Genomic DNA, 24225 nt, shown 5'->3' with positions numbered 1-24225 from the left:
TATGGCGATTTCTCAAAAAGTTAAAAATGGAGATACCATATAACCCAGCTACTCCACTTCTGGGTATTTATCAAAAGAAAAGATTTTCGAAAAGATATATGCAGCCTTATGTTCATTGCAGCACTATTCACAATAGCCAAGACTTGGAAGCAACCTAAGCGCCCATCAATGGATGAACGGTTAAAGAAGATGTGGTGTATATATATATATACAATGGAATACTAGTCAGTCATAAAAAAGATGAAATTGTGCTATATGCAACAAAATGGATGGACCTTAAGGGTATTTTTCTAAGTGAAATAAGTCAGACAGAGTAAGACAAATACTGTATGATTTCACTCATATGTGGAAGATAAACACATAGATATGGAGAACAGATTGGTAGTCATCAAAGGGGAAGTGAATAGGGGGCACATGAAAGGGGTAAAGGGACACATATATATGATGAAAGATGGAAACCAGACTTTTGGTAATGAACACGATGCAGTCTATACAGAAGCCAAAATCTAATGATACACACCTGAAATTTACACAATGTTATAGACCAATGTGACCTCAAAAAATAATAAAAAATAAATAAAATTGAATCATGAAATATTGAATCAAATATGTAAAAACTGAATATGCATGTAGACAAGGATGAGAATGTAATGTCAATTATAAAATTCATTTTTCGTGTTAAATGCTAATATTTTAATAATACTTTTATAATAAAGGAATATTGAAAAATAAAAAATGTATCTATTTCCAACTATGCTAGGAAGATGCATTAATTTTAAGATTTTGAATGTGCAGAAGACAAAGTATTAAAAATTCTAAATAGTTCACTTCTATTCAAATATATTTGACTCTATTTTTTCCTATTAGAAATGACAATCCAAAAGTATAGGTAAAACTATGAACATTTTAATATTAAAAAGAAAGCTATGGCACTCTTGCTTTTAGTCACATTTGCTGCTCTATTACATTTAAATATTTCTGTTTAATAACTTAAGTCCATAATTCTTCTGAATGCTGAAATCAGAAACATAATCTGCCACTTAGCTATGTAAATCCTTCACCCCAGAAGTGAGTTAGGCCAGCCTCAAACATAGTAAAATATTTAAAATTCTAGAGTTTAATTTATAATGTTTAATGCAATCTGACTGTATTGGCAGTAAAGTGAATATATTAGAACATCATTTCAACATGTGATCACTTCCATTGATACAGGCCAATATTATCCATCAGTGTAAAATTTAACTAAAGTTAGTGACACTGATAAAACAGCGTTATAAGACTTTCACATAAAAATACAAGGAATTTAAATTTATATAAGCATTAATACAGCTACTACTCTAATATGCTCATGAATCAACACACTAAATTAGTATTTTTAGCTCCAAGAACCAGATTTTGACTTTAATTTTACCTTATACATAATTTTTTACATATGTACTTTAGGACTACTGAGGATTTAAGAATTTTGTTTTAAATACAATTTTCCATCTTTTTATCCTTTTTACCTTTCTATACATCTCTGATTAAACCATACCTTCAAAGTAACCATCTCTTCTGGGCTGTGACTTCTTTGATAATTTTGTATCAGAAACTTTCTTTTCACTGTTTTTGAACAATGCTAGGCGCATGGTGGGATCTAGACAAAAAGAGCAAGATAAGACAAAAGTTCAGCTCTGGTTCATTCCTTCTCCGAAATGGCTACAGATTTTCTTATGATGCTAAAAAGTAATACCCATTCTATAAGGTTCTGTGAAATTGATGCTTACGTTATTTTAAAAAGCTTCATAATGTAAAAAGGTAACCAACCATTCATACATTCTTGGTTATCTAGTTAAACACATAGCTAATATCTAACACAAAGAACAGAAATATTCACAATGTGAAAATTTTACACTTAAATTTTCCAGTTATGGCATTATCTTTTTGTTTGGGGAGTTGCTTTATTGATTATTTTAGCTCCTTTCTTAAATTCCTGGTATTTCTGCTGAAATAAAGTAAAATTTTCATAAATGCATAATAGGTAAAAGCTATTATTACAGGAAAAACCACATGCCCTACTTTTCTCTCCTGTAAACTGTGAGGAGCTGGTGTGTAGGAGACGGAAGAAAGACAACTAATGGGATGAAGAACAGATAGAAAAGGATTATTTCACTAACTTTACAGATAAACCAATGGTTTCTCTTTCGCCTTAATGTCTTTTGTGTACATAACAAAGAAGATGTATAGATTCTATATTTTTTTTATAGTCAAGAGCATTCTAAATCTATTAATTTTAGAAAATAAGTAGGATGATTGCAAACGTAGGGTCCTATAATCTTTTACTGGTAATGAATGGTTCTATAAAATGTGAAATTGGGGATTTGGTGCAGTTGAATTAAGACGAAAGGTTTTCACTTGGTGAAGAACTGTAAAAAGAAAATGTGAAAAGAAAATGGTGAAGTTAAGTAACAGGGAGTAGAATAAAGAGTGGAAAGTTATGCATTTAAAGTAGGTTAACATAAAACCACAATGTAGAGCGGTATGCATTTTCTTAGTATTTTACATCATCTTGACAAAAGAAAGTTTAAAAATCTTTGATTAACATCTAGTGCAACAGAATTGAATATGCTAAATGGAAAAATAAGATTTTATATATCATAAAGCCCAAATTACATATTTCAATAAAATGCTAAGGTAGCGTGTTTTTAAGCATGTGAATTAGATACGCAGAACAGTATTTGCAGAGTTATTCTCAAACATCAGTAACCTAAATTTTCATTAGTCTTCCAGTAATAATTTATCCCTATTAAGCATGATTTACATGTTTCATAGAGATTATATTACTCAAGATTAGGAAAAATATTAGTCAGTATTTGGCCACATCTCATAATTATATGTGACCTAAGGTATTATAAGAATTGGGTGCTTCTATATGAATTCAATATGAATTATATCAATAAGAATGATTTTTAAAACTGTATATGTATTTAATAGAATAAGTATTAGATATCATCTGAGTCATTTATGAGAAAACCATAATGATATGTCAAAAGGAGACTTAGTCAGGGAAGATAGCTCACCACGGCCTTATATTCTGTATGATACCTTATAACCTGCTGATCTTTCTACACATTCTCCTGCATTTCTTGCTTTTCAATTTGATCTATGTATTTCCTGAGCAAAGACATTATAATTTGACAGACCTGGGGTAGATCCAAGCTCCAACTTTTACTAATGTTATAACTCTGGACAAACTGCTCTCAGCCTCTGCCTCCTCCTCTGTTCAATAGAAACAGTATTGACTTTGAAGCATTACTTTGAGAATTATCGAGATAATGTGTGTAAAGCATCAAGACTTGTGCCTGCATACATGCAGGTGCTCAACAAATGGCAGGTAGGAAACATATAATTACAACACAAACAACAATAATATTTCCAACTTATGATATTCTTGGAAAAGATCTAAAATCCTTCAAAGAATAAGGTGGATATATAGGAAATTGATGGATCCACAATTGGCTTCATTTTATTCAATATAGCACATGGAACAAAAGCTATGGATCTTTTATAAGTTCTTTGCTACTGCCCTGGAAAAAGAACAATCTCTCTATGAATTGATTTCTTAATATGAAAACATGGATAACAATATCAGTTTCCTCATATTATTTCCAAGATCAAATAAGTTAATACACAAAAAATATTTAGAAGAGTTGTCCAGCTCACTTTACTCAATAAAATAATTTTATTCATCAAGAGCACATAAAGAGTGCTACATATGCAGTATCTTTTGCTTCAAAACATTCTGACTGTGCCACCTTAAATTGATTTAAAACAAATTATTTCATATTTCAAAGGGATGAGGATAAGAAGCAAGAAACATAGTCATCCTAGATGGAAAAAAAAATCACTTGACTTTGATAGTCTCTGGAAATACTACTGTGAATAAGACACTATTCTTACCCTCAAAAAATACAAAATCGCATAAAAAAGTCAGGAGAGAGGATATTGTAAAGACTACAGATTGTGACAGCTTTTCCTTGCATTATAAAGTCAGTTTTGTGCATTTAAATCTACTCCTCTGAGATCATCAATGGCAAGTCTATGTTGCTGTTTTTTAAATCTTTCTATCTCTCAGTATGACTTGCCCAGTGTCTGGGAAACAGGTTTTAAATATGTCTTTAATAAAATATTTAAAGAAACCCATAAGTAAGCTGAGTTTCTGTTATGGACATGGCTCTGTACTCCACACTTTATATCCATTATCTCATTTAAGTAACAATATTCTTAGGCATTAGCATACCCTTAAAATTATTTCATCCCTCGTGTAATCCCTTTTCAGCTTCTGGAATCCTAATCTTAACTCACTGGTTTATTTTATTCTCATTAACTTCATACATGAAAACCGAGTTATTATCCATTTTATGAATGTGCCAAGTAAAGCAGTGCTATAAAATGTTTTATGTTAAAGTTGAATGACAAGCTATATTTCATTATCTTATAAGTACTATTTATTAATTTAAATTTGCCTTCCAAAAATCAAATATATATTTAAATGACTATAATACACACACACAGTCAGGCATATATACACAGTCAAATGTATTTAGTGACTTTTTATCTAATTTATCGCTGATTCGGTTAACAGTAATTTATTGAACAGCTACCACGGTATTAGGTTCTGGGAATTCAGTGGGGGAATAAATGCAGTCTCTGCCCTCAAAGATCTTACTACTCAAGAGGTTTTATTATTGGTTTGTTGAGAGCACAACAAAGTAACATTTGATCAAAATTCTTTTTGGAAATCACTGAGGTAAACAAAATAAATCAGTAGTAAATTTCATTTTGCCACAGTTTTGTCTATAATGTTCCCTTTTTATCCTTCCCCCTTAACATTCCTTAGTTACCTTATCATTTTGCAACCTGATCTCTTTGCTGTAGCCCATGAACTGCTTAATTCATATTAAACAGTTGGCCTTTCTTATTTTCTACCTGGCTTAATTCTTGGTTATAACTAAATGTTCCCAACACAATCTCAAGCTATTTTCTTCATTGAAATAAGATCAGCACCTACTTATTGAATGCTTAGCATGTACTTGACACTGTGTTATAACACAGGTGTTATAAACAGCTGCAAGATGATTCTCATCCCTAGTCGTGGCTCTACCCTTATAACTAAAGGAACCTTGTTTGTTTCATCCTGCTCTTTCTTTTCTCTATAAAATTTGCAAATTGATATGCATACATATGATGCATGTTGGAAAATCAGATTATGTCTTCATCCTTATATTCTTAGCCCTTAAACTTCTTACTGTCTCCTCTCCACCAAAATCCCTTTACTTAGATCTCATCCTCTCTGAGCAGTGCTCCACATCAAAACCAATCCCTCACTCTCTTTCCCCATCCAGCTCAGCTCAGTCTTGCTACCAATTCTGCTCACTGCCTTTAGGTTATTGACCCCCATGTTTTCAATAAACCAGCAACTCTCACCTTGCACATGTACTAAACTCTAAACTTCCCTGGGTATCAGCTAAATTCCCATGTAGATCACCAAATTCTGAAATTATTTCTGTGCATGAAGCAACAGTAAAAACACAGAGATAAACAAAGAAATAAAAACTCACAAAAACAAGCCCAGTCATAACTGGTTTATGCTTATGTCCATCATGAGGGAAACAGCAGTAACTTACTGGAAAGGGAGTTTCCAGTATAGGGAAAACAACAATCAGGACACAAACTCAAACTGAGTCAATCACGGTAACTCCTCACAATTTTAGATTCCATCCCACGGCTTCCAATGAGTTCCTCCCCGAAACCGCACCTCCCCCCAACCCCGGCCATCCTCCTGCTGCTTCTGTTTAGAAGCAGGTGGCCTCACTTATCCTAACAGAAATCATCAATACTGAGTCTCCTTGATGGCCACCCTTTCCTTCTTCACTAATCAGCAACCTCAATGGGTATTCCTTCTCTATTGGCAACTTTCTTTAAATAATTGACCCCCTGACTTTTGCTCTATTTTTACTGTTATCTTAAACCAAATATCATTGAGTTATATCCCTTGACTGATAAATGTATGGACAAGATACAAACAGGAAATATTAAGTGCTTGGTACTGAGCAGCTTGCTCAAAAGGTTTTTCCTGGTAGAAATTTGAATTAAAGCTTCCATACTCCATGCATTTATGCCTCACCTCCTCGAGGATTATTGCTCTGTCAGATTGTAGGATGTGATCGGTTCTGTTTAATTAAAAGTTTCTATTCTCTGAAGCCCCACCTGCCACCCTCCCTACCCTCACAGAGCCAGTTTCCAGTAGTTTTACAGACAATGTTGCCCTCTGGTGGCTTAAAAGTTCAAGTTGGCAAGTTGTCCATGTAAGGTATATATATCTCCACGTATATTTGAAAATTACTAGCAAATTTTAAAGTGTTTAACAGAATTTAAATATTTAAAATATCATTTTAGTTTATTAATGAGTAAAAGTTTAAAACTATGGCAATTATTTTAGGCAGAATCACATAAGCTAATAGCATATCATAAATCAACTGAATTATAAAACCGGAAAAGTACAAGAAAATTCTTCATTCTATAAGAAAACTTGAGTATGGTGTCTTAAATGATTCACTCACAGATAAAAAATGACATAAATGCTACATAATCAACCTAGCAGAAGATTAAAGTATCACAAAAATTGAAGAGGATCCCACTGATTTTCTTTTTCATGTTTTTCATCTTCAATCTAACCTTGAATATTTCTGTTCTGTCTATCTGTTGTGAAGGAGGAGTAGAGAAAAACAGTGAAGAGAATTTAAAGCTCATTATTAAGTTTTACATTTCAGAATGCAAATTTTAAAGAAAAAATTACTTTTGTTTTATCGATCTAATAGTATTTTGATAAAACAAAAGCTTAACACAGAGATACAAAACCTCACACAGTAATAAGAATTCAATTTAGTTTACAATCATGTAATCAGAGTAATGATCCTCATAAAAATTATACAATTGCCATTGTGGATTTTTACCTAACAGGTCATGCTTAATGACCGCTGTCAAAATGTTAAATTTACGACGTGGCTGTTAACCTGGATGTCTGGTTGTCCCTTTTAATTTGTTACCCTACCATGCCCCCTTGTGACAGATAAAAAGAGGTCTAATTTTTTTGCCCAATAATTTTGGCCGTTAAAGGAGTGATTTTGTCATATGAGCACATATTCCTTATTGAAACTTTTGCTAAAACAGACTATTTACTATGCTGATTTATTAAAAATGTACTCAATCTAAAAAAAAACCCAGTTACAAGAATTAGCAAGATTTATATATTTCCAGAGACACATTCTAACAAGATAAACGTTTCCTTAGCTTCAGTATCAAAGTATATTGTAAACACTGTAAATATCTTTTAAAAAATAGATCTTGAACACAAATAAGGAATAATTATTTGTTGAACATTGGCTGAAGCAGTTCTTAAGCCCCTTCTGATATTCGAACTTGCCCAAGAAGTTTCAGAAACTTATTATTCTCACAACAGCTATTTAAAGAATGTTTGTTGATACTGTTGAAGATGAGTAGAAATAGACATCAAAGCAATAAAAAAGTTTATCAAACTACCGTGATTTACTGGACTGGATTCCACTTCCCCAGGACTGAAAGAGAGTGTTCCTATTGTTAAGGGTTTGGAATTACTACTTCCCTGGGTAACCACCGCACGGTGTTCGGTTCACAGAGCCCCGAGGCAGTTAATAGGAGTTTATAAAACAAGAGAGCTAGGGCACAAAGCAAGTTGACCAACAGAGTTCATATTTACGTCTTCTTTAAAAATGCATAAAATTTCAGTATTTTAAACCTGACAAACTTGTAGCACACACACACAAAATATTACAGTTATCTCAAAAATATAAAATATAAAATTAAGATATCGCTAATATAACACTAAAAAAGGAAATTGAACATTCGTGAATATAAAAAATGAATCATTAGTAACTTGTCAATGGCTAGTAAGTCCTGTGTCAACAAATATTACTTCTTCCTTAGAAACCCACAGTATTTGGGTTATTTCTATTTCTGTTTTTTTAAATTAAATATATATATTTCTTAGAATTTTACTATTGAATGATTAAAAATAATGAATAGAAAAGTTAATAAAGATAAAAATTAATCTTCTGAATGCTTCTCTGTATGCTTACATCAGCTAGAACTATATGATAAATGCAGATTCCTTGCTCTTCTCAGGAGCATTTTATGGAAACATTTCACTGACATTAATATCTTCATAAAAGAAACTGATGAGTAACAAAAACTGAAAACAGTTAAAAAAAAGTCATGTTTCTTATATTAAGCCTATGAGTCCGTGAGTAACTCTTTATAAAGTTATAAGTAAATGCAAAGTTATACACAATATGCAAATAATTTCAAATAGTTTTAATTATAAAGTCATAATAACCTGCTATTTCTTGCCTTGACACCTGTAAACTACTCCACCTATTAAGTAATTACACTAAAATGATTAGAAGTGTCCACAGAAAGACAAACGATTTGAAGAATGGTCTGGCAAGTGGGATATAGGAAAAGATGCCTTTGAACATTTCCCAAGTTCTACATAATCATGAAAGATAGACATTGTGCTCCTTTTCCAAAGTGTCAAGTTGTGGGGCCTTCACAGCTAACATTCATTGAACTGATGAATTTATATAAATAGTTTATTGAATAATCAACCAATTTAAAAACACACAAAGGAATAAGCACATGAAGCAGATGCCATGTAGAATTAACATTTGCCAAATTGAACTGGCTTAGAAACAAATCACAGCATAATTCTCAATGTTCAATAGATAGAATAATCAATAGCAAATTATATAAGAAACAGGGAAAAAGTGAAAATAGTATTTCAGAGTATAACAAATCATTTAATGTAATAACGTAATTTTCTCTAAGTTTTCTTGGTTTTTCTTTTGGAATTATGACCTCAGACATACTCACGCCTGTGCATTTCATTCCTATTCTTATTAAACATAATTTAGTGAAAAAAATTTTAAAGTAATTTATCTTCAATATCAGACACACAGTTATTATTCAAAGTGCCGTGATTACCCACCTAATGTTTTCCTTAATTTCTTTGATTTCATTTTCTGTGCTCTCTTCAGCATTTGCTGAGCAGTAGAAATATCCTTAAAGCCCCTATTAAAAGATTAAATTTAATAAAGGCAAAACAAACATCCAGACCATATTTATATATACACATACATATAAACATACATATCTGAATTATACTAAAACAAATTTGGATTGGCTTTTAAGAATCTGTAATTTAACAGATGTATAGTTTCTTAAAAAACTAATACAAATATTCATGAAATCTTGAAAAATATCTGCCTTGGATATTTAAAAGTCTCTCAATTTCTTAATATTTTAGTGTGAAATAGATCACATACCATTCTTCTGAAATTTTTTCTTCTTTTTCAGATTTTAGCAAACTCTTTCTGTCGGTCTTTGATTCAGATGTCCAGGACAAAGTTCTATTTTCTGATCTGGCAATAGAAAAAAACACACTTAACTGAATCAACACAAGTATATCAGCACTTTAAAAAACTACAAGCTGTTTACATTGTTTCAAACTTGGAAATAAAATCCACTTAATTTACAGAAAAACTTTATCTTGAAAAGTAATAAAAGTCTGCCATTAATTTAAAATGTTTACATTTCAATTACTTGAACCATATTTCAATCCTTTTGTCAAAATAAATGCAGCACTGGAATTTTTATTCTAACCCTTATCTCTATCTATACAGCAGTATTTAAAAGTCCACTTGTTTACAACAAATTACATTATTTCACTAACACTTAAGTTTTGTAGTTGCTTTAACGAACCTACCTCACACATTTTTCTTACACTGAAAACGCCATAAAATCACTATATTTTTAACACTAAATGTTCTTCCATATTTCTAAATAAGTAAGTTCACACCTACTTTCATCGTTTTACTACTTTTGTGAGGAATGTAATATTCTTGTCATTCACAGGATGATCCTCTAAAAGAGTAATTTAGCTTACCTGCTAGTAAATTGAGTGTATTCCGAAGAAAACAAATTTTCTTTCTCATTACACAGCCATGCTTGCGCTGGATGACTTGGTAAATTAAGTGAAGTTTCATCACATTTTAAGGTTCCAGACAACTTATTAAAAAAAAGTACATAAGTATAAAATAAATTGAAAAATTATAGCATTTATATTGTATTACTTTATATACATATTATTGAGTAGCCTCCTAGAGGAAAGAAAGAAAATTTGAAAATTATAATAAAATGAAATTTATGAAATATACATATAAATGTCCTTTGTTGTAGGGGTGACAAATATGCTTTTTGGTATAGTTGCATATCCAAAATGATTAATTATAAAGATCTTTAAAAAACTCAGAAAACAAAAACTTCAAAGATTACCAAATAAATAACAGATATTCCAGTCCATTGACCTCTGACTGAAAATCTTCAGCTGTTGCCCTCTTAATGCATATTTTTGTATTTTTAGAGTGCTGTTGACTAGTGATTTTAGTCTACTGCCAAACATGCAGCTGAAGCATATCATTTTTTTTTTTTGCTACTGTGAAATAAAGTGTTGAAAGAAATCCAAAATAAAGAAAAAAATTAGGAGCAAACGAAAGAAAAGCTACATGAAAAATTACATCTGGGGATGAGGAGGAAGTCAGAGGATTCTAAAAGTAATTGTGTTTTTCAAGTCAATAAATTGTATTATTAATCACTGTAGCATAGCATAACCTTAAGAAATGAGCAAAGATCGAGCACTAAGAGGTTTCCATGACATGTTACCTTTGGCCAGTGCAGCTGGTTTGGGAGAAGCAGTGTTTGTGAAGGGAAACGGGCGGAATCTAAAGCTAGCCATTCTTTCTCTAAGGCAGCCTGCACAAATAATAACATTAATGTACATAATTTAGTTTGCATAACTTTTACAAAGAGTCTTTCAAATTGTCTTATATACAACAAATGTTAAGAAAGTATATCAGAACTTTTATTTACAGGAAAATTTGCTACTTGCTATTATGAGATGTTATGCATCTGCTTAATGCAAACATTCTGAAAAATGGGATAAGAGTTTTCATCCCCAAGTGGGATTAAGTGAGAAGTCAAGTGCTCTGAAAACTTGTGGATCGCTCAGTGTATTTAACTGTCTGATAACTATGACTCTGAGCCAACTCATGATGTAACTGAGGGAAATAATCTTTCAGCTCTTTATAATGCAAATTATAATATTTTCCATCAAACCTCATTATTGAAAATTCGTAGTATTTTAACACATTAGTATCGATTTTTCTATAAACACTGCCTGTAGGATAGCTTTTACTTAACTTTTTTTCAAAATTTCACAAGTTTTCTGAAGAGGTAGAAAAAAGAATTTCCTGGCAATAGAAGGAAGATGGTTCCTGATATTATATTCCCTAATTCAAGTGTTGAATGATAAAAATATAAATTTAAATTTTGAAAAGATCCTGTTTTAAATCCCTTCACTCTTCATCTCAAAATATCTTTATTCCGTTTATGTAAGTTCCAAATTCATTTTATCTTTCTTCAATGGAACTATACAAATTATGCTGATTAAAATTTAGGATATAATTATCTACATTTTATTTGCCTGGTCTAATACGGTTTAGAATGAACTTCTGTGGTTCTATAATGTTTTTTGAATCTTTACAAAAAAAGATGATCAGAATACCAATGAAATTGTTTTATAATAGGTTCTAAAATGATCAAACATATTTATAATTTAAAAACTAGAATGACTACATTCTGAGAAGACCTAAAAGCAATTTTCCATTTATACAATGTTAGTGTTTCTTGACTATCTCTTGAAAGACCATGGGGAAGGCAAGCCTAGAAGGCCAGCCTGACTACAGACTTGCAGCACAATGGCAGACTTTTACTTATAGCATTTAGTCTTAGGAAATCTCATCAAATTCATGTTATTTGAATATCTATGTAAACAGAACACTTCTACTCAGTTGTTAGATAGTTACTTTGTCCAATACTTTCTAGGCAGAGATTACCAATATATATATTACAGTTACATACCAGCTATATCTGGTTTGAGAATATATATACCTGGTTTAAGCAGTGCTATTTGATACAAAATTGCAGGATTCAAGATGGATATTTTTAAATTCTTTCTTTTATATGACAAATAAAGGAAAATTCAGGTCTATCCCAGGAAAGATCAAGGCCCATGGCATATCAAATTAGTATCCCTACTCTGGTGAAAATTGCTAAAGTGAAGAGAAGATGTGAAGATGTGGAGACGATATTACAAAAGGCAAGGTACCAGACGATTCTGGGAAGATGGGGAAGTAGGAAGCACCAGGACCCTGTCTCCCAACCTAGACAACTTCACTGGCAGAATCTGTGTGATATAACTATTTTGGAACTCTGGAGTCTATTGCAGGCTTGCAACTTCCAGGGGAAGGCTGACTTGGATGGTAAATTGCAGTAATCTTGGTCAATTTCAGCTCTTGGCCCAGTAGCAGCTATCTATCCTCCATTCTCCAGCCCTGACGCAGGCAGCTGTTCATGTGTTCCAGGAGTAGCTTGCACATAACTTGCAGGAGCCAGATTAAACAATGCGGATCCTGTCCTCCAAATTTTGGGAACCTGTGCTCTGATCACTGATTGTTTCTTCTGAGCACAGAGGTGCAAAGAGGTAGGTGGCCTTTGTTCTTGCTCCTCCCCTATTGTTTCAAGCTGGTGCCCATCAGCTAAGTGATCACCAGGGGATTTAAAGAGCTTGTATTCTACTCTCCTCCTCTTTTATTTTTCCTTTTTTCCCTTTTTGGGAGGCAGAAATTAAAGACTAGGGTAGTCATAAAAAACAAAAACTGCTAAAATATTCAAAAGCATCTGCATATACAGGGAAATTAGAAAGTCAACATACATGCCCAGGGAAAGGCACAGGATTAGAAAAGATCTGAGAAGACCTTAAGTTTACAACTCAGGCTGATCTCGGCACAGAGACAGCCTACAGCAATCTAAACAAAAATAAAAACAAAAACTCCACAGTAAACTGTGGGGAAAAGAGAGAATCTGATTTTCAGAGTTAACACATTATTAGATTCAATGTCGAGTTTTAAATAAAAAATAACATGGCGTACAGAGATATAGAAAAGTTTATGGCCCATTCAAAGGAAAAGAAAATCCCTGAAAAAGGCCTCAAGGCAGATTTACTAGACAAAGACTTTAGAATAACTGCCTTAAAGATGCTCAAAGAACTAAAAGAAGAGAGAAAATGATGTATAAACAAAAATGGAAATATCAATAAAGAGATAGAGAACCTAAAAAGAAATCAACAAGAAATTTTGGAGCTGAAAGTACAATAACTGAAATAAAAAATTCACCAGAATTTACTAGTAGGATTCACTGGAGTGATCTGCTTCTGAATAGGCAGATAAAAGAATCAGTCCACTTAAAGATAAGAGAATGGAAAATATCAAGTCTGAGGAACAGAAAGAAAAAAGATTGAAGAAAAGTAAACAGAACCTAAGGGGCCTGTGAGACACCATCAAGTGGACCAACATATGCATCATGGGAGTCACAGAAGGAGAAGAGTGGAAGAAAGAGGGCAGAGTAATAGCGACCAAATATTTCCCAAATTCAATAACATACCTAAATATAAACATCCAAGAAGCTCAATGAATTTGAAGCAAGATGAACTCAAAGAGACCCAAACTGAGACACATTATCATCAAACTTTCAAAAGCCAAAGAGAAAATCTTGAAAGAAGTAAATGAGAAGCAATTCATCACATACCAGGGATCCTCAATAAGATTATCAGATTTCTTATCAGAAACTTTGAAGTCCATAAGGCAGCAGACTGATATAGCCAAAGTGCTGAAAGAAAATAACTGTCAACCAAGAATCCTATATCTGGCAAAACCATTCTTCAAAATTGAGAGAGAAGTTAAGACATTCCCAGATAAACAAAAGCTGAGAGTTCATTACCATTAGACTTGTCCTGAAAGAAGTGCTAAAGCAACTCCTGCAAGTTGCAATGAAAGGACACTAGACAGTAGTTCAAAGCCATATGAAGAAATAAAGATCTCAGTAAAGGTAAATACATGGGAAATTATAAAAGCTAATATGATTGTAGCAACAGTCTATAACTCCACTTTTTGTTTTCTACATGATTTAAGAGACTAATATGCTTAAAAACTATTAGATTAAAAGCTAGTATTATTGTAACTTTGGTTTGCAACTCCATATTTTGTTTTCTACATAATTTAAGAGACTAAGGCACTCAAAGGAATTATTAGCTTATGTTTTGGGGCACAAAATATATAAAGATGTAATTTTGTGATATGAACAACTGAAAGAGGTGGAGATGGAGCTGTAAAGAAGCAGAGTTTTGGATGTTACTGAAGTTAAGCTGGTATAAATTAAAATTAGAGTGTTATAACTTTAAGATGTTAAGAGGGAATGGGGAGTTATTGTTTAATAGGTATGTATTTTCAGTTTTACAAGATGAAAAGAGTTCTGAATATGGATTCTGGTAATGGCAGCACCACTTTATGAATGTATGTAATACCACTAACTGTACGCTTAAAAGAGGTTACGATGGTAAATTTTATGTTGTGTGTATCTTGCTACAATAAAAAAATTGGAAGAAAAATAAAAAAAGATAACGTGCCACCTGAAGAGTCACTGGAAAAGGATCAGTACTGCCAGGCAAGGATTCTAACTTATACACTGGCTTTTATATACACAAACAACTGTTTTTTCCCTAAACACCTGCCACATCACCTTCTTTTTATATTCTCTGGGACTCCAGCTGTTTTCTTTCTGCAGCAGAACAAGGTCCCACAAAGCACAGTGATTTCTTTGCCATATCAATATAGATGTTGATGAAGGTCTCTTCTTTAGAAAACTACATAAAATCTGGGGAAAAATTTAAGTCTCTAAATTGACATCTAAAAGTGCAGAAAATTTTGAAAACAGTTTTTCTTGGTTTTTAATGTAAGGTCACAAATTTTTATAAGATTCTAGAACACTCTTTACCACTGTGTCTCAGAAATTTCTAGAAGTATAAAGAGGTTTAATATAAAATGCTAAAGATACTTTTAGTAATTATATAATCACAACTAAAAAATGTTACCAAGACTACTGATTTATATGAGCTCAAGCTTAATATCAGATAGTCTATTTTGGCAGTAGCTAGTATGTTGAGGGAAAAAAGTCTCAAAATGTCAGGAGGAATTGGCCAGGATTATAAATATACTACTGTTTTAAAAATGTATATTAATATATCGCGCTTACCATTGGACATTTATACAAATTTCAGTTATTGCTTAAGAAAACTTTCTGTTCAGATATTAACTTACAAGTGAGGATTTGGAAAGCTTTTTGGTTATTAGAAGACTAGTATCAAATTGAACTTGAACTTAGATAAATTTATAACTGTGTGTTCACAATTAAACATATGAACATATACACATATATTTGGCTTTTGATCAGAGAAGAGATCATTATTCTATAATGCAACTTTGATAGACCAGAAAATAAGGCTTTCAGAAAGAAGAGTTGCAAATAACATTCATGTTTATTTGCATATGTATATGCAAAATTTGTATGCCATCTAGTGAAATCCTTTCATTTGACACATGAAACTAGGATCAGACTTGCTCTAAGCCACAAGTCAGAGTTGCACAAGTCCTAGAAATTCTAAAAGCTGTGACTTGATCTTTTTCCTACTCCCTTCACTACCCCTACCCTGCCCAACACTTTCCTCCTCTCTGCCCAAGTTGCCTCTTGCTATCCCACAAAGAATTCTTTCTAATACTTCTTGATAACTTTTGTAGCATCTCAGAATCCTTACAGTTTGAAACTTGGTCCATTACGAATTTCAAATTTCACTTTCTAAACCCTCGCCTCCATTCTCAATGCAAAAGCATGGCTACTCATACTGTTAGAGATTGCTGTTACATACCATGCATGTCTCTTTTCACTAAACCAAACGTAACACTTTGCTCTACTTTTTTCCTTTGCCTATACTGTAGGTTTTGCTTGTTTATTTTCCCACAGTGTGCTGTAATAAGTAATACTCTGTGAAGTTAATTTGAGATAGGGATCAAAGATGAACTCCAGAGCTGAAAGTTGCCCAGCTTAATGCATTTTGCCTACTTCTCAAAAATTATTCCTGCAAACTTATTGAATTTGACTTTGGTTTGAGACAAAAAGCAAATCCAAATTTGACTTTTGTGGCTTTCCACGTCTATCATATGTTAGCTTTTCTCATCTTCTCTGGGTTTAGGGACTTATAAGAGGATCTGTTGTTTAAATTTAAAGACAACTTTATTGGTTCTTTTATATGTTGGCTTCTAAACAGTATACATAAAAGAGAAAAAAATCTGTTAAATTAAGTCAACAAATAAAAATATCAATGAAGGGCCAGTGCTGGTGGCCTAGTGGTTAAGTTTGGCATGCTCAGCTCTGGTGGCCTGGTTTCAGTTCCCGGGTGCAGACCTACACCACTTGTCTGTCAGTGGCCATGTTGTGGTGGTAGCTGATGTACAAAAAGAGATTGGCAACAGATGTTAGCTTAGGGCAAATCTTCCTCAGCAAAAGAAAAAAAAATCAGTGAAAATTACTTTATAATTTAAAAGTTGTAAAATAAAAGTGCTAATGTAGATCACTATGCCACATCAGACTTCACACACATATTGCTTTTGATATTTATGTTATTATAGATATTTTATGACAAAGTGGCAAAAATTTCCCCGAAAGGACATTAAGACCCAGGATCATTAAAATTTCTACTAAAGTAATTCTTTTAAAAATGTTATGCACTGGGGCTGGCCCCGTGGCCGAGTGGTTAAGTTCATGCGCTCCGCTGCAGGCGGCCCAGTGTTTCGTTGGTTCAAATCCTGGGCACGGACATGGCACTGCTCATCAAACCACGCTGAGGCAGTGTCCCACATGCCACAACTAGAAGGACGCACAATGAAGAATATACAACTATATAAGTATGGGGGGGCTTTGGGAAGAAAAAGGAAAAAATAAAATCTTAAAAATGTTATGCACTGTGGACTCCAGGACCAAGACAATGTCTTATTCATCACTATTTCAGAGTTCATTATGAGTAGTACATAATAGACGCTTAATGTTAGGAGACAATTCTTCATGGGTCCCCCACATTTCTGCATGTCTCGTGACAGCTTTTTTCCAGACTATCTTCCCAAGGATCTCTGTATAGCTAACAGCCTGGAAAGATAGAGATGGTGTCCCCTCCTCCTGGGTTAGAGGGCACTGTGCTCCCTGACTCATAGGGTATGGGGCACACTGATTCAACCAATGGGGTTTGAACATGGTTCATAGTGGAGGAAGGAGCTATAATTATCTTGTGGGTAGGGTCCTTCATGCCAATTCAATGTACTGTTGCTGTTGCTTTTATATCTGAATGTAGACTAGAAATTGATGTGTTACATGTTTTACTTTTCCATCCCATAAGTACCAGAGGGGATTATCTCAGTAGGGGAAGACTTATAAGTACAGAAGTGTTAGTGTGACACACTTTCTTGTGATTTGATACTTGTGGTATGACCAATGGGTCAGGATTTAGCATAAGCACCTCTACTCTCTGATGTCTAAAGCTTTCACTATATAGATGACATTCTGTTTGTTGTCAAGTCAAAATGATAAGTAAATTATATCTCAATTGAAAAATAAAGCCTGAGTTTAAACCGTCTTGATTATGATAAGTGTTATCATAACTCTGCCAGCAGAAGTTGGCTGATAAATCTGAACAAAATTCCTGGGGCCTGCATTCTAGGGTCTGTTCTGCAAGTAGTTTCTTGGGACTCTGTGGGAGAATGTGCAATGCCCAGTCTCTTCAGAAGCCAAGGAAAAAATACTGTCTCTTCAGCCTTTCACCACAAGAAAAGAGGCCTAACATCTTATTGGACCCCTTCAGTACTGGAGACAATACAAGCCTCTGTGACTGATGATTTTGCCAGTTGGAGCCTCTGGCCTCCATCCAGAGGCATTCCTTGTGGTTTTGGATTTGTGGCCTTTCTGACACAGATACCAGTATATTCCTATTGAAAAGTAGCAATAAGCTCTCTGTTGGACTACTTTATAAACAAAATGACTGACCCTTGAGGCCTTGTGACTCTCTGGCCTGATATTCCCGATTTGGGGTAGAACAGCTCAGATTCAATGACTATCAAGGTGTGGCCTCCCAAAGCCTCACTTGTCAAAGGGAATAGCCAGCCTAGCTCCAGTGGCATGTTGGTGTTAAATGAAAAATTGTAAAGTATACTTCTTAGGGAAACTTGATTTCCACTCCAAGGCCTCAACCAAAGCTGCTGGCTTGGAGGGACCTCAGTTCACTCTGGTTCCCCTAAATGCTTGGGCCTGGTTCAGGGATGGTTCAGCTAAGCTGAAACCCAGCTGACTCTTGGGCTGTAGCCAGTGGCCTCACAGTTTGGTCTGCCATTTGGAAAACTACAGACTGGCTGACTAAAGACACTAGTGTTTTGATTACTCATATGTATGTCCAAGGGCCCATTCCGTGATGACATGACTAGAATCAAGTCATGGATTAGGCCTGATTCTGTTTCTGATGTGGAGGCTATCAATGCATGCCAGACTTGTGACTTCTGCAAAATGTACCCATTTGTCTTATGGCGGAAAAGATCCCATTGCATGGATTCTTGCCCCTGCCTGCTCTTGGAAAATTGACATTACACTTTCAACACCTTAGCAATGTTGATACCTTTTCAGGTTATCTATAAGCTGACTTTGGCCATATAACTGTGGCCCTTGAAATTCACCTGTATAATTTTTCTGTTTTCTGCACCATTGGAGTCTGACAGTTATGTGCATTTTGTCACAAAACTACTCAACCATAAGCTGATAGTATGACTTCACCATTCTTACTTCCTCTGTCCACACACGTTGCTAAGGCATTTTGATAGTTAATGTGGCTGTCCCCAGAAAGGGATCATACCCTTGAAGCAACTTTCTAAGTAATGATTAGAAAAAAATGCATGGAGGGTAATATAGACCTGTTTCAACAACTCAAGATTCTGTCGGACCATTCCTGGGCATGATGCTATTTCTTTCCCCTAACAGTACGTCCCAGGCCAGCCGGATTGACATATTCTCAGGATACAGCCTGGACAAAGAAGGCTCAGGACATACAAACTTAATGCTGGTCAAGTTTTATAAAAATGCATTTGTTCCTCGTGTTCCAGACCCTTCCAGACAAAAGGTCTAGGTTTGAATAGAGAATGATTAGAAAAAAGGTGAAGTGACACCTACTGAAATGGGACACTCTAATTTTGAGGATGTGGATGGAGAACAACCATCCAGGACCTTTGAAAGAAACACCTCAGTTTCTGAGAGGTATAGGGAAGGGAGGGACATTGATGATCTTTTGTCCTTCAGAAGTATCCCAGAAGCCTTCCTCCACAATAAAAAAAGGCCCCTTTAGGGCCCTCCCAAACTGCTGCAAGCACCTTAAATTTACCTTATTGCTGAGTTTGCCATCTCCTTCCAGGAGGCTGTGACCACAATGTGATCGTCATTTCCCTTAACTTTACTGAGAAGTCTAACAAGGCAGCAGGCGTGGCCCAAGATCCTGCACCTTCCATGTAAAACATCTCTGGATGTTTCTCCATCCCCTTTTCAGTCATCCAATGGGGTGGACTAATGCCACCTGGAAGGTGCCCTGGTTATGAATCACCTTCAAACGTTTAAGAAAACACCACTATGGCCCTGGAAAGTATGCAAGTCAGCTTCAGCTCATTGGCTAGGGTTGTTTTAGACAGCAGAATTGCCTTAAACTTCCTCCTTGAGGGCCAAAAAGGAGTGTGTAATAGCTAACACTTCCAGCTATACCTGGATTAAAGCCTCAAGTCCAGTGGGAAGATCAATACAGAAACTTAAAGAGAAAACACCTGGGGTATTGATAGTAACCTTAGTTAAATGCATCATGAGGATAACCTAATTGATTTTGTCCTAGCCCCTCTCAAATTATTCAGAGTGGTCACCATAGTGGGTATTTATGAGAAAATTTGCCACATAGACAAAAGGGGTAGATATTGTTGGGAAATAATTCTCCATAGGTCTCTAAGATTTCTGCGTGACTTATGACAGGTTTTTTCTGGACTATCTTTTCAAGAATGTTAATATAGCTAATGGACTTGGAAGATAGAGATAGTCCTTTAGTGTTTTCCTCCGAGGCAGAAGGCAAAATTTGTTTGCTGTCTGGTATAATAAAGATAATGACTTCCTCTGGTGCATAGGATAGGCAGGTTTACTAGCAGCCCTTTATAAAATATGGGATTTCTTAGACTTGGGATTCCTAGGGGGGAATTCTTCAGATTCCTCCCTGTGGAACTTGGGGGCAAAGGGGATCTGATATGAACATGAAGCTCCTGCTGCCCGACGTGACAAGTAATAAATGGCTCATTTCTTCTGCCAGCATCCATGAAAGTGTGGCAGCCTAACTTAGATTGCACGCAGAATAAAATCTCAGATCCCTCACAATTCTTGGCACTTAAAAAATTAAGGTAAACTATACTTAATAAAACTAAAATAAATGGACTCTTGTTATGAGTGTTCCATTGGTTAGCCATTTCTTAAATGCAATCACACTTCAGAGAGGCAATATAAAAACTTCATGGCAGATTGATCTAGGCTTTTTGATTAAGGCTAATTTAGAAGACAATTTTATATTTACATCTTTTATAGCAATTGTAATTTCTGCAAGTATCCAAATATATTTCTGACATCCCCTAAACTTAGGGCCCTGTTCTATCTGTCCCTATGTACCTACCTCAGCACCATGCATAGTACCTGCCATATTGTAAGCATTTAGTATTTGTTGGCTGGAAGGGAAAAAATAAGTTTGAAGAGATGTTATATGACTACATTGTGATATGTCTTAAAAAGAAGAAATATGGACTTAATCCAAAGGCAGCTATTTTTATTACCTAAATGAATGATAAAAGAGAAGGCCTGGTTAGATAAGTCTTGCGCTTGTATATAGGAAAGTTAGAGAGAGAAATAAAAAAATACAGGGACACTGTGGTAACTTGATTATGTCATCTGAAGTTGTAAGATAATTTTAAAATAAAGCGGTAATGATGGAAAAGGAGTAAGAAATGTCAAAGGCAGACAAAGTAACAATACCTTCCTAATTGGTTCTTGGCTTTAATTCTCAGCTCTATAATCTCTGCATTGCAAACAAAGTTGTTCATTTAACTCTTGTGCTCAGACTCCAATACTAACATATTTGAAATAAAATCCCAAGTTCTTGACATTATATCCTAGGCTTTATGTGGACTGAACCCTGGCCATTTTTCTGTTTCTTCCCTACTTTGGTTCTTCTCCACCACTAATCAGCTCTACCTATTGTAAACTTTTTGCTCCTTTAGTGTAATAAGCGAGTCCTATTTCAAGGCTTCCACACTGGCCTTACACTTAGCCCAGAGCAGTATTACCCTATGCCTGTCCTTTCACTTTATTTTCACATCTCTATTAAAATATTATACCTTATGGAGGCCTTTCCTGATCATCCAGTCATATTCTATGCTCTATCCTTTAAGTTTCCTTGCTTTTTATAGTAATTTTCAACACCTTATTGTATTCTATATATTTATATGTTTATTCACTGTCTGTCACCTCAAGTTAAATGTAAGCTCTTTGAGGTCAGGGATCTTATCTCTTCTGTTCACTGTGATGAGAACCATGCCTGGAACATTTAAGATAACCACTGACTTGAAATATTGATTTATAAATGTTTCATTCTGACCATTTCATTCTGGTATAGCTTTAATTAAAATTAAGATCCTCCTGAGAACATCTACAAATATTGGATTTAAAAAGGAGCTGAAGGCACTCAAGAGCAATCAAAGCAGTGAGGACTTAAAGAGCCAAGATCCCAGAGAGTACAGTCTTTTGCTGATGTGAACCCTACATTTGCCTCTGCATTTTCCCTCAGGGTAATTCCAAATTTTAAAAATTAACATGAAAGAGCAGACAAGTAGAAATCTGAGGCCCACTTGTAGCAGTTTCACTGGGATGAAGGGACAGAGGTTGAAGTGCAGGAATGCCAAGCTAGTTAGGATTGAAGGATCGAGATCCCTGAGAAGAGAGAGCTACAGAAATGTGAGTGCCAAAGTCATGTATAAAATTTCCCTTCACGTGTTTGCCAATTCCAGGTAGTACGTGCGTAGGAGAGAGACCTAGACTCAAAGTGCAATAGCAACAGCTGGGGTGCTAAAAAGCTAAGAAGAAATTTCTTCAGTCACTTGATGCTGTGGAGAAAGGGATTAGAATTTAGGGACAAACAAGGTGAAAGTAACCCAGTAAATATCTCAGTTTCAGTTGAAGACACCATATTGGCTCAACCCTAAGAGAAATCAGAAATAGACCAGCTTGAAAATAAGCCTGAAAAGGATCTCTGCCTATACAATATCTGCCTCACAGAATAAAATTAAATCCTCTTTAGAGAAAGAAAACATATTCCAGGGCCTTAAAATTTTTCCACATATGTCTAACACTTAATCAAAGATTAAATGCTAAGAAAGAGAATCAACTGACTCAAAATATAAGAAACAGTCAATGGAAATAAACCTACAAGCGATCCATATCTTACAGTTAACTGAGAAAGCTTTGAAAATACCATACTTTGTATGTTCAAGAAAATATAGGAAATGATAGAAAACTTCAACATATAACTCGAATTTACAATAAATAATCAACTAGAAATTCCGGAACTAAAAAATGGAATAACTGAAATTAAGAATTCAAAAGATAGGGGGCCTGCCCAGTGGCATAGTGGTTAAGTTCACAGGCTCTGCTTTGGCAGCCTAGGGTTCGAAGATTTGAATACCTGGCACAGACCTACACACCACTCATCAAGTCATGCTGTGGCAGCATCCCACATAAAATAGAGGAAGATTGGCACAGATGTTAGCTTAGGGACAATCTTCCTCTCTCTCTCTCTCTCTCTCTCTCTCTCTCTCTCTCACACACACACACACACACACACACACACACACAAAGTAGTCTAAGGTATGTTGGTAGGAGGGCAATATCTTCAGAGAAGAGAAAAATAAGACATTACTGACTTTTCAAAGAATCTACAGAAGGCAGAAACTAACAAAATGGCATCTTTAAACATCAAAAGCCAGAATTCTATACCTAGAGAAGATATCCTTCAAAATTTAAAGTAAAATAAATTTTCAAGCAATCGAAAACTGATCTGGACTAAAATAATTACTAAAGAAAGTCTTTCAGACAAAAGAAAATGATCCCATATGGAAGCATGTTAATACAGGAAGGAATGAATGCATGGAAGAAGGTAACCACAAACTAACAAGCTAATGAGGGGGAAAAAGGGAAAAACAAAAATACCTGATTAATGCAAAATAAGGCAGTGAAGAAACAAAAAAGAAACACAGAACAGTTAGGACAAATAGAAATATGGTATATATAAACCTAATTATACTCTTAATTGAAATAGTCTGAATACATCAGTAAAAAGAAATATAATGCAGAATGGAATGTAAAAGTAAGCAAAACTCAACTATATACTCTTATAAGAGTTTCACTTTAATTATAAAAGCACAGAAATATTGAATGGGATTGGTTAGGAAAATATATATTATGAAATTAACTGCCAAAAGAAAGTTGTTGCAGGTATGAAAATATCAGAGGAAGGAGCTGTTAAGGCAACTAATTAAAGAGGAAAACTAAAATTAAAGAGGGAAATTTCACATGATAAAAGGGTCAATAATACAATGATTTAACTATCCTAACTGTGTAAGCTCTAAAGTATGAGGCAAAATTCGACAGAACTAAAAACTGATTTAGAGAACCTGACAATGATAGAAAGAGATTTCAGCATTCTTCTGTGAATAACTGATAGAAATCGCCCCCAAATTACTAAAGATACAGAAGATCTTGAAAAATACAATTAATAATATGAAGTAATTGAGATTTTAGTAACAATATACTTAACATCTGCAGAATGCACATTCCTTTCAAGTGCACATGGAACATTTCCCCAAATTGATTATGTGCTGAGACAAATTTTTAAGAAACAAATAACATCAATCTTACATTGAACTCTTCTAGAAAACAGAAACAGAGGAAATATTTCCCAACCAAAAGTATAAGGCCAACATAACCTTGATACCAAAATCCGGAGAGAGTTTTACAAGAAGAAAAATTTACAGGCCCAACTTC

The 24225-nt window shown here is 34.4% G+C and overlaps 1 protein-coding gene across 16 annotated transcripts in view; it reads right to left on the bottom strand.

Moving 5' to 3' along the window:
* LRRIQ1 (leucine rich repeats and IQ motif containing 1) overlaps positions 1-24225 on the bottom strand; it is a 214433-nt gene that overhangs the window by 85629 nt on the left and 104579 nt on the right. For 12 of the 16 annotated variants that reach the window (XM_070600704.1, XM_070600707.1, XM_070600698.1 and 9 more), the window contains 5 exons: positions 10798-10887; positions 10022-10143; positions 9402-9497; positions 9065-9147; positions 1535-1636 (listed from right to left, as the gene is read on the bottom strand). In XM_070600704.1, the coding sequence (XP_070456805.1) occupies positions 1535-1636; positions 9065-9147; positions 9402-9497; positions 10022-10143; positions 10798-10887 (493 nt within the window). The remainder of the gene's footprint in view (positions 1-1534; positions 1637-9064; positions 9148-9401; positions 9498-10021; positions 10144-10797; positions 10888-24225) is intronic. The other 4 variants (XM_070600695.1, XM_070600699.1, XM_070600703.1 and 1 more) reach the window with 1 other exon arrangement.

This window comes from Equus przewalskii, chromosome 29 (assembly GCF_037783145.1).
Source record: "Equus przewalskii isolate Varuska chromosome 29, EquPr2, whole genome shotgun sequence".
Classification (NCBI taxonomy): domain Eukaryota; kingdom Metazoa; phylum Chordata; class Mammalia; order Perissodactyla; family Equidae; genus Equus; species Equus przewalskii.
This window is presented reverse-complemented; position numbering and strand designations above follow the sequence as displayed.